The 11,350-nt window shown below is 44.5% G+C and overlaps 1 protein-coding gene and 1 long non-coding RNA gene across 6 annotated transcripts in view; one reads left to right on the forward strand and one right to left on the reverse strand.

Annotated features, from left to right (window-relative positions):
* Window positions 1-11,350, forward strand: part of ALPK2 (alpha kinase 2) — a 143,752-nt gene that overhangs the window by 95,826 nt on the left and 36,576 nt on the right. For all 5 annotated transcript variants that reach the window (XM_074383348.1, XM_074383349.1, XM_074383346.1 and 2 more), the window contains 3 exons: window positions 5,175-5,322; window positions 10,731-10,858; window positions 10,959-10,994. In XM_074383348.1, the coding sequence (XP_074239449.1) occupies window positions 5,175-5,322; window positions 10,731-10,858; window positions 10,959-10,994 (312 nt within the window). The remainder of the gene's footprint in view (window positions 1-5,174; window positions 5,323-10,730; window positions 10,859-10,958; window positions 10,995-11,350) is intronic.
* The window catches only part of LOC141580772 (uncharacterized), a 90,202-nt gene that overhangs the window by 26,871 nt on the left and 51,981 nt on the right, over window positions 1-11,350 (reverse strand). The window lies entirely within an intron of this gene.

The raw sequence follows: 11,350 nt of genomic DNA on the forward strand, positions 1-11,350 counted from the left end.
AGCCACAAGTGAGAACCATTGGTAAAAGCTGCCTTAGATACGTTCATTGGAGGAAATGTGACGGGGGTGCTTTTCTGTTTAATTATCCTCTTTTACAAAATCTATTTAAAAATATAAACAGAAGCATTAATCAGTGTAGCTAATTAGTATCATGAAATAGATGGTGCACTAAACAGGCTTTGTGGAAATGAATATTTTGGTATGAATTGGGATTCTCCTCTATAATCGCTGATTTTCATTAAAAATGGCTTCCTTGAACCTTGGTTTTTCTTCCAAATTCGAGTATAACATTTCTCTCCAATTCACCTTTCCCATTTATCGAAATCTAAAGTCCTCTGCGGTCTCTGTTCAAGGTTTTAGACCACTTGAGCCTCAAAAGTCCTTGATCAGCCTCCACCTACGATGCTGTTAAAAAAAAAAAAAAAGGCCTGAAACTGCAGTTAATTCTACTTGTTAATTCTACTTTGTCTAGGGAATCACTTCAGTCCCAAATTCCATTTATAGGCCACATCTGAGGCGGGTGTTTGTTATTCCCGTCCCATCAAATGGGTCCTAACCTGTGTTGCAGAAAGATTTAAAGACAAAATTGCCTTCTGAAGAGTTTGGAGGTATCTAGTCAGGTCATTAGTATTTACATTTTAAAACATATTTAAAGAGAATGGCTGGGCATGGTGGCTCACACCTGTAATCCCAGCAATTTGGGAGGCCAAGGCAAAAGGACTGCTTAAGCCCAGGAATGTGAGACCAGCCTGAGCAACATAGCAAAACCCCATCTCTACAAAAAAATACAAAAAATTAGCTGGGTGTGGTGGCAGATGTCTGTAAGTCCCAGCTACTCTGGGGCTGAGGAGCAAGAATCACCCGAGTCCAGGAAATCACGGCTGCAGTGAGCTGTGATCACACCACTGCACTCCAGCTGTACTCCAGCCTGGGCGACAGAGCGAGACCCTGTCTCAAAAAAATAAAATTAAATAGAGAGGATGAAGCAATGTTTTAAAAGATCTCAAAAGTGGCTTCAGCCCAGAGGCTGAATAGATTGCCTCTCGGGACCGGCCTCAACCCCCTTGTTTGGGGATAGAGTTTCCTTTGCAGGTAAAGGTAGACAAGCAAAACAACCTTTCTGGAATTCTTGCCCATGACTCGTCAAGTTACCTGTGGGAAAGAGGCCTGTCCAGATAGGTGATGTTGAAACCGATCTCTGTCAAAGACTTCGATTTCAGCTGCAGCACAACCTCCCTGTTGCGCTGAAGGCTGCGAAGGCCAAGCATGCAGCCTTCTGGGAGGGACTGGTCTCAGCAAAGCAGGTACACATGAGGGCAGCCTGGCTCGTTCTGAGAGGGCTCCGCGGGAGACCACAGCGTAGAGACAACCACAGACTTTTCCAGGCCAGAACACTGAAGGATTGTTACCCATCCCGCCCACAACACAGAGCCATTAACAGCAAAGATTCAGAGTTAGAGATATTAGCCGGTGTTTGGGCCCGTGGGGACAAGCTGTACCACGATGGTTTAGGGTATAGATTCGGAGTCATGTTGCTTGGATTCAGGGCTGACCCCTGGCAGTACCTGGGTAGCCCTGGACAAATGCTTTAGCCTCTGGGTGTCTCGCTTTCCCCATCTGTAAAATCGGGGTGCTAATGATAAGACTCCTCTCAGGTATAAAAATGCGAAGCAAATTGAATAGCGCGGGGTCTTGTATAAGCTCTCGTGGTTGTTACTGATTTTTTTTAAATTAGTGTTTTTAAATAAAAAATGACGCGCTGCTTATGCCCAGTATATTCGTGAAATAAATAATGAGCTTGGTTCAGATGCAAGATCACTGTGTCTGAGTTTACACCAACCTAGCATTAGAAGAAAGGCTGGTGCTGACGTCCACAGCTCCTCCGCTCTGAAGAACTCAGGGCCTCCGCCGGAAGGTGGGAGCCATCTGGTGATGGAGCAGGCAGGGGAGGCTCACGGGTTACCCTTGAGTCAGCGGCTAAGTGTGAGTCCTCGGCAGGCTTTGCACACGCCGGGGTAGGTCCTGACCCTGCAGGCCTTTCCCTGCTTCCCTGCCACTGGCGGCCATCCTCTCCCCTCTTGTGTGGGGATTTTCTTTGCAGAGAAAGTTAGAAGAATAGGTTTCTGGAACACTGGCACCCACTTATTTTAGGATCACAGCTCCCTGTCCTAACTACAAACCAGCACTAGGTTATTGCACTGAAAGGGCCATCGACTGACGGGAAATAATGGCTTGACCGACATATTCATGCATTTATTAAGGATATGTTATTTTCCATGGTGACTTTGATCATGAATGCACTGAATATTTATCTAATATGAATCCACGGTGGGCACTAATCCATATGAATCAATACAGATGATGACAAGAGACGGGAAAAATGATTCTCTTCCAGCATTTACCTTTTGGGACGGCAGCATTCAGGGGGCCAGCCCTTGACAACACCCTGCTTCTTTTTTCTTTCTTTCTTTCTTTTTTTTTTTTTTTTGGGAGACAGAGTTTCGCTCTGTCGCTCTGTTACCAGGCTGGAGTGCAGTGGCACGATCTCAGCTCACTGCAACCTCCGCCTCCCGGGTTCAAGTAATTCTCCTGCCTCAGCCTTCCAAGTAGCTGGGACTACAGGAGCACACCACCATGCCCAGCTTTTATAGCTTTAGTAGAGATGGGGTTTCCCCGTGTTAGCCAGGATGCTCTCGATCTCCTGATCTCGTGATTCACTTGCCTCAGCCTCCTAAAGTGCTGGAATTACAGGCGTGACCCACCTCGCCCGGCCTTTTTTTTTTTTTTTAAAAACATCATCTTCTAATTGTTCATTATGGGTTTCTAGCTACAAACCAATTCCTTTAAGAACCTATCCCACCATCAAGCACGAAAAGTTTTAAATGTTGTTTTCTCAGTATAAACCACAGCAATTTTATTGTTTAAAAATAACAAACGTTGCTACCAGAAAGACACCAGATTAACTTCCTTCTTGTGGCGATGGCTTTTGTAAGACCCCGAGTCCTTGTCACTGCCTTCCGGCTGGTACAGTTCAAACCCCTTGGGTGACACCTTGATTGTGTCCTACCCAACAGTCTAGTACCCGCCCTGCTATTCCCAAAGGAGCACAGGTAACTGGTGGGGTGGGAGTTAGGGTGATGGGAGCTGTGACTTGGAATATTCTAAAAGAAATTTTTAAAACCCGAAGTAATCTTTTAAAATAAATAATAATTATTACTTTAGAGGCAGGGTCTTGCTCTGTTGCCCAGGCTGGATTGCAGTGGGGAGATCATGGCTCACCGCAGCCTCTGGGCTCAACTGATCCTCCCACCTCAGCCTCCTAAGTAGCTAGGTCCACAGACACATGCTACCACACCTGGCTAATTTTTTTTCCCCTAGAGATGGGGTCTTGCTTTGTTGCCCAGGCTTGTCTCAAACTCCTGTCCTTAAGTGACCCTCCTGCCTTGACCTCCCAAAGTGCTGGGATTACAGGTGTGAACCACCATGCCAGGCCTCAGTAACCTCTTTTGATGTCCAAAGCTTAGTACAACAGAAACTTTGTATTTACTGGGGACTTTCCTACCACTTTCTCTTAACACTAGGCCAACCTGCACACAGAAGACAAACCGAGCTGCCCCCCAGGCCTCCTCTGAGCTCGTTCAGCTGCGTTTCTACCTCTGTCTCCCACAGACAGGGTTCCTATCCAAAGCCCAAGGCCCCTTGGCAAAACAAGCCTCACACCCCCCACAGACCATCCATCATTCAGTTCTGCTGCCCATTTCATGCCCTTCCCGCCAACCCCCAATTTTCCTTGTGTTCAGTGCAACAGGTTCTGGCAGGCTTAGGAATATTTAGCTGTCTCCAAATCACCCATGAAGACTACCACTGCATGATGTTGGAAGGAAGGACCCTCTCAGAAACGATGAGGAGCCGGGCTTGGTTGAGACCTGGACCAAGAATTTGAGACTGTGAACCTGAACACAGTCTCAGCTTGGCCAGGGGTCAGCAGGCCCAAATGCACAGATGTGAGTTTGCCATCAATATGTACTTGTTCTCATTTCTCTCTCTCAATTATGTACTTGGCTCCCAGGATACTGTCAGTAGTCTTAGTTACTCTCTGGTTGAAAGATTTGCTGCCCAATAGGCCCATGACCACTTCCTGGGCAGAGAATGAACTTTCAAATATCCATTCTGTCATCCAAGCATCTGCTGGCGCCGAGGAGAGATGGGAGCACCTTGAATTCGTGGATATTTTCACTGTAGTATAATTCGAGGCAGTGGAGCCACCAAAGCCTCAGTATTGGTGACTCTTGGTTTGGCTACGGATTACATGTTTTGTAATGATGTACTCTTTTGTGTTACCAAAGCGTGGAGCGATGCCACTTAATTTGTGATAGACTCACACCACATCTGCAGTAATCTCATTGCCTACCCAATTGCTGAGGCCCTCAACCCTGTCTTGTTCTCTTGTTCTAATGTCTATGCTGCCGCCCAGTGGCTGCCCTGGCGAGTTACACATTATCATGCTAATTGTTCATCGCTGATCCTGATACTGAGGTGATATTCAAAGGTCTCAGCCCAACAGGTGGGAATCGTTTCCTTATTGCTTCTGTTCTCTTTTGCTAATGCCATTGATCTCAGACATCACTCTAATCTACTAGGTTATCTTCAGCAAAGGCAAGTGCGATCAAGGGGGAAAGATAAGAGGGATGAATATTATTCAGCCAATAACCTATTGTTGAGGTGTTTTTTTACACTTTGGGGGCTTAACCATAGTTTTTTGGAGAATCTAGATTTTATTCTACTCCCTAATCCCTAGCTCTGATTTTGATCTGGATGATCTGGTAATCATTTAAAAATGTCTTTATTTGTCTGAGGTCCTATAGAATCGATATCTACAATCCTCTTGCCTTTTATCCCCTTTAGAAAAAAATCTCTCAAATTCTGTTCCACTTTAAGTATTACAGGCTGCACCTAAGGAATTTTAAGTAATGGAAGTGAGCGTTTTCATTAGATCGATTTGCTAATTTTCTGACTATTTAGGCAAGCCACCTCTCCCCTCAGAGACTCAATTCTCGCTTCCATAACTGGGGAAAAGAATTAATATTCCTGTCTCTCAGGATTGTTGTGAGAATTAAACTATATGAAATGGGAAAGTCTTTTGCTACACTGACCTTCAAATCTCTTGTTTCTAGCTCCAGTGTTACTGAAAAAGATCCAAGCTGAGATGTCCCCTGAATGCTCTGGAAATGTAAAATTAAGCTGCCAATTTGCAGAAATTCATGAAGATTCGACTATCTGCTGGACAAAAGATTCGAAGTCCATAGCCCAAGTGCAGAGAAGGTTCGATGCTTCCCCCTCATCACTTTTCACTGTTGTTGCTTGTTTATTTCACAATATGGTTGTCAAATAAAAGAATAAATTGTAGGCCGTGAAAAGGAAAATTGAAGCAGAGATTCCACACCCACAGTATTCAAAAAGATTAAATATTGGAAGACAAGTGTCTGGACAGAGAAAACGACGGGGAATTCTTGCCCCAGTTTTGCCACCAGTGAGTTCCGGGGTCTTAGGAAGTCATACAACCTTACAATGTATTTTTTTAAATCAGGAGAACATGTCAAATGATATTCTAGTCAGAGGTTCTGTGGTTCTAAGATTAAAGAACACTGTTCTGTATGTCTGTGAATTTAACTTGGGTGTGTTTTCTGTTTCATAAATTCCCTGTAATCTGATGAAGCTCAAACAAAGCTAAGAAGATGAATAAACCAGGCGCGGTGGCTCAAGCCTGTAATCCCAGCACTTTGGGAGGCCGAGACGGGTGGATCACGAGGTCAAGAGATCGAGACCATCCTGGTGAACATGGTGAAACCCTGTCTCTACTAAAAATACAAAATTAGCTGGGCATGGTGGCATGTGCCTGTAATCCCAGCTACTCGGGAGGCTAAGGCAGGAGAATTGCTTGAACCCAGGAGGCGGAGGTTGTGGTGAGCCGAGATCGCGCCATTGCACTCCAGCCTGGGTAACAAGAGGGAAACTCCGTCTCAAAAAAAAAAAAAAAAAAGAAGATGAATAAAACAACAGCAGCAATCTGTGAGGTAACAGCTATTGAGGGAGACCAGCGGCCATCACTAAGATGGGCACACCTGTTTATTTCTAGGTCCCTATGATTTTTTATTTTTTTATTTTTGAGACAAGGTCTTACTGCCATCTCCCAGGCTGGAGTGTAGTGTCGCAATCACGGCTCACTGCAGCCTCCACCTCCTGGGCTCAGGTGATCCTCCTACCTCAACCTCTTGCATAGCTAGGACCACTGGAGAGCACCACCATGCTCGGCTAATTTTCTTTTGTATTTTCAGTAGAGACAGGGTTTTGCCATGTTGCCCAGTCTGGTCTCAAACTCCTGGCCTCAAGTGATCCACCTGCCTCAACCTCCCAAAGTGCTGGGATTACAGGAGTGAGCCCAGCACCCGGCCATGTCCTCAAGATAATAAAGGAGAGAAGAATGAGGAGGAGAGAGATGAGAGTGAGAATCATTGCCAAGAATATCCCGTGTGGAATGAACATGATTAATGGCTTCCTTAAGCAGCTTTTCTTGGCAATAAATGCTTGTTCAAGTGAACTGATGAATTCAAGCTTCATCTGACACAATCTAGACACAAATCATCTGGTTTGAAAGTCAAATAGCCCTGTGGCAAAGGGGGTCCCAGTTTAGCTCCCCAAGATATGGGAGAGGTCCCAATTCCCTTAATTTTGTCACCGGTAGACTGACAAAGAGAAAATCTGAGTTTTCTGTTTTGTTAAATCAAATATTTCTGCTTGGAACTTCTGTCTGGAAACTGTTTCTCAAATGCAATGATACTTGAGCTATGATTTCCTTTTTACTAACATCACTCCAGAGCATCTAACTAGATTCTGATTGATAGAATAACCACCTTGCCTAAAATGTCACCATCACCCTGCCTGTCTTAAGAATTATAATGGAAAAGAAATGGTTTGATTTTTAAGTCAAGGAAGTTCCCTAGAGCTTCACTTAAAAAGGTACTAATTATTCATTTTAAATTATTTTCTGAATCTGTCAGCCAAGAACAATGAAGCAGCATTTTCACTGTTTTTCCATTCATATCAGCCTTGCTCTGAGCTCAGAATCGGCACTTAAATCTTGCAGGTTCCTTTTTCATTTGATGTGTATTTACCAAAACCTAACTTTCCCCAGGGGAGTGTATGTCATTAGCAAGCGTTCTATTTACTGATGACGCGTGGCTAAGGCCTTTGATTCTGAGTGACGCTTGCTTCGTTTCTCCTTGGTGACAGTGTCTGGCTTAGTTGAACCCATTTGCTTTCTCCATGCTAACACTTGAGTCGTCACTCATTTGTTTATTGAGAGAACATTTACATTATTTCAAGTGGGTTTTCAAGTGTACGCTAATTTCTCTCATGCCTACTTCCAGCTCAGTGTCTCCCTTCACATGTGCCTCCATGAACTATGTCACTGTCTTGTATCATTTTCAAGAATTGACATCGCTCGAATATAATATGAACCTGAAGTAAAGGTCTTGAACTTACTAAGTCATGAGGAAACCAGTAATATGGCAAGATTGTTCAAAGGAGCATTTGAGGAATGAAGATTTAGATAGTCGATCAGGCAGAGGAATGCAGAAATAATTTTGAAATAGATATAACACTGGTTAATGTTTGACAGGTAATAAACTTTGGGAGTTATCTTTTCTACTGCACAGAAATCTACAAGTTAACGTGTAACTTAAAAGTGTCTGAGTGGGTTCCATGTAAATGGGAAATAGCAAAGTGTTCCCCTTTCACGACATCCTCCTCAAGTGATCCTGTTGAACCGTCACTGTGATTCTCCTCCTGTCTTTGTCTGCAAGTTTGGGTACTTTCCTTAACAGGCTAAAGCGTGGACATTAGGTGTCAAAAGACTTTCTCGTGGCTAGGGCAAGACTGATATACTTCGAGGAAACCAGGAAGAAGGAAGCGGTAGCTTGGTCTGAGTCTCTGTGTAGCAGTGGCGTGTCTTGGTTCCATAGAGACCTCAAGGTGGCACCCTCTGGTGCTATTCGGCCATCAATACCGTCTTGGTAACCAGAAACCCACTCTCCACTCTGGAGAGAGAGGTCCTTCTGAGTTCCCTGGGCTTTTGAAAGGGCAGCTGTCCATGTGGAGTGGCTCTGCTGATAGCTGGGCAGGGTTGTCGAGCACAGGTCACGTCGTTCCTGCTGGGAACCAGCGGATGAGGGGCTGGCTGCTGGGATGGCAGGATCTCCTTGGATGGCCTTGGGAGAAACAACCCGAGGACTTCTCAGCCCACACTGAGTCGGGGGGGCGGGGGTGCTGGAAGCCCTGGCTTCTTAGGGCTGGTGATGGATGGCGGGGTCTCTCAGAGAAGTCCCCATGCTAAGTACCCTTTCCATGCAGCCAGTTTAATTCTTTGTGTTCCTGTGATCACACTCTGGCCCTGGGCTGCTTTCTGCGTTTGTCTGCACAGCTAATCATCACTGCTGTTCAGCCATCTGTGGCCATTTCCTATGGTAAAAAGACTTGTCCCTTACCGGGTAAGAGGATGTGAAACTGAGCTTACCCTCTTGGTTAAAAAAGGCACGAGATCACTTGTTTTTGCTTTCTATAGTTATATTGGTATTATCTGCTTGTCCATTTCCTCCCAGACTGGAAGACCCTCAAGGGCAAGGACTATGCCTTTTTTTCCCCCACAATTGAATCCCCCAGTACTAAGCACAAGGCAGATACTGTTGGATGGAACTCTTTGGAACTTCTGAGGGAGTTTCATTTCATGGAGAAAGCACACCAGTAATACTACTGCTCACCCTGAAGTAATGACTCGTGACCACTCTCAAGACTGGGCTTTTTGCCGAAGCTTCACATGCCAGTGTCACTTATTTCTTCATGACACATCTGGGTGCTGATTGTGCTTGTTCTGCTTTCACAGAGGAGGAAACTGAGGGTGAGAGGCTATGTAGCACACCTGAGGTCAGCCTCAGAGCTGGGATCTAGACTTTCCTGACTCCTATACATATTCCTTCCGGAAGAAAGCCTTGGGTGGGGACCACAGGCTAAGCGAGGAAAGACAGTCTTCATGGTTCTGGGCCCAGTATCAGAGAATTTCTAGGTTGGAAGGAAGATGTTTTCAGGACAGTCCTCGTTCAGCCCCCAGCCCTTCAGGTAGCCCTTGCCTGCCGCTTTCAATGACAGAAAGGCTGTGCCGATTCTAGAGCCGTGGAGAAGGACTTTCCACCAGCCTCCTCTGTGGTCAGCTCAGTGTTTTACTGCCCTGCTTGAAATCTTCCCCTTATAACAGGACTTGTTCACATCCAGTTTTTTTTTGAGATGGAGTTTTGCTCTTTGTTACCCAGGCTGGAGTACAGTGGTGATCTGCCTCCCGGGTTTAAGCAGTTCTCCTGTCTCAGTCTCCCAAGTAGCTGGGATTACAGGCATGTGCCACCACATCTGGATGATTTTTGTATTTTTAATAGAGACGGGGTTTTCACCATGTCGGGGGCTTTCACAATGGGATATGTTCAGAGACTTTACGAATGAAGGAAGTAAAATGATTTGGTGAACTTCATTTTAAGCCACTGGTATATTCCAGGGAAGGAATGTATAAATTGGAGACTTGAAGTCTTATCGAAAAAAACCAACCAATAATGAACATTTGTTTTGAACATACAACCTGAGACAAACTCACGCTAGGTGAATTTTTGTTGTTCAACTATGAGATGAATCCAAACTAAAATGTACACCACACACATGCACACACATACACACACAGAATCTTGGTGAATGTTTAAACAGTTCATTTTAAAGAACAAAACCAGAAAAACCTTTGAATATCTTTTTTTTGGCTGCAAAGTAAGCTTTTTTTTTTTTTTTCTTTGAGACTTTGGAATAAATCTATGGCTCTACCTCTATTTCAAATTATCCCAGACTTGAGGCCAGGAATTATAATTTACTTTGAGAGGCAGCTTAATGAGGTCAAAATCATTTGCTGAAATCTTTCTATGCCTCAGTTTCCTCATCTGTGAAATTGAGAATACTAAATGTAGTTCTCTCATGACGTTGTTCTGACACATGAGATTGATCTTCACGTGATTTGGCACAGTGTGCTAGTCCATACCAAGTGCTCAGTACACATTAGCTGTCAGCATCATCACCACCAATTTTTGTTTTCATACCACAGTGGCTGGAACTTAATAATAATGAGTGGTTGAATGGCTGGTACGTCGCTAGGGAAGTACAGGACGCTATTTTAAAGGGGCCATCAGGCATGAATCCTTGCGCAGTATAAAGCTAAGAACCCCCTTTTCTCTTGTCCCTTATTGTATCTGTTTAAGTTTGGGTTTGGAGTTATCAGACTTTCCTTCAAGCACAGGACACCCGGAGTAGCCACATCATTGAGCTGAATTCTGAGCAGAAATGTTAACAAGAGCTCTCAGAATTCACAATCTCAATTCTTTGCTCTACTCATGGCAGTTAACCCTACTGAATGTTTCTGTGTATTTATACCGCATATTGGAATGAGGGTGTTAGCCAGCATGGATTGATCCTCCTCTGTGAATAAATCAATTATTTGAACAGCTGATCGTGATTTTGCCCTTTGGGCAGCTCATTGGCTGAAAACTTGTGAGCAGGAGGCTTAGCTTCTTTCTCTCCTTAAGTATACTAGTAAAAAAATGCCACCATAGAATCATGAAGTATGTCAATGTGAATATTCCTCATTGCAGTGCAGGGGACAACTCCACTGTTTCCTTTGCCATTGTCCAAGCCAGTCAGAAGGACCAGGGCCTCTATTATTGCTGCATCAAGAACAGCTACGGAAAAGTGACGGCTGAATTTAACCTTACAGCTGAAGGTAAGCCACAGCTTTTCAGTCTTCATTGAAAACCACTGGTCCCTACCAGTTCGCAATGGACATTTGTACTGAAGCCATTCTCTGCTTTGTCTTCTTCTAGTTCTCAAACAGCTGTCAAGTCACCAGGATACTAAAGGTAAGTCAGTTGGGGTTAGCCTGCCAGAAGAAATGGGCTTACCGTAAAGCATGTAATAGCTTCCAGAGTAAAGAGTAGAAGCGTAATCCCATGGACTTCTCCAGCCGAGAAGGAGAGCTATGGCGTGACTTGAGAAATGAATGACAATTCACAAGCCAATTCAATGTGAATGTAGGGCCATACTTCCTACTGTAAGTTCATGAGACTACAGATATCCAGAACTGGATGCTACACTGTAGCAGTGGAGTTTGGGAGAACATACAGAGGGGGAGTTTGGATTTGACTTTTCCCTTTATGCGTTGAGTTTGCATTCACCCTTCTGCATGGGATTTTTCAGCTACTGGGACTTATACGGC

This window comes from Saimiri boliviensis, chromosome 13, assembly GCF_048565385.1.
Source record: "Saimiri boliviensis isolate mSaiBol1 chromosome 13, mSaiBol1.pri, whole genome shotgun sequence".
NCBI lineage: Eukaryota > Metazoa > Chordata > Mammalia > Primates > Cebidae > Saimiri > Saimiri boliviensis.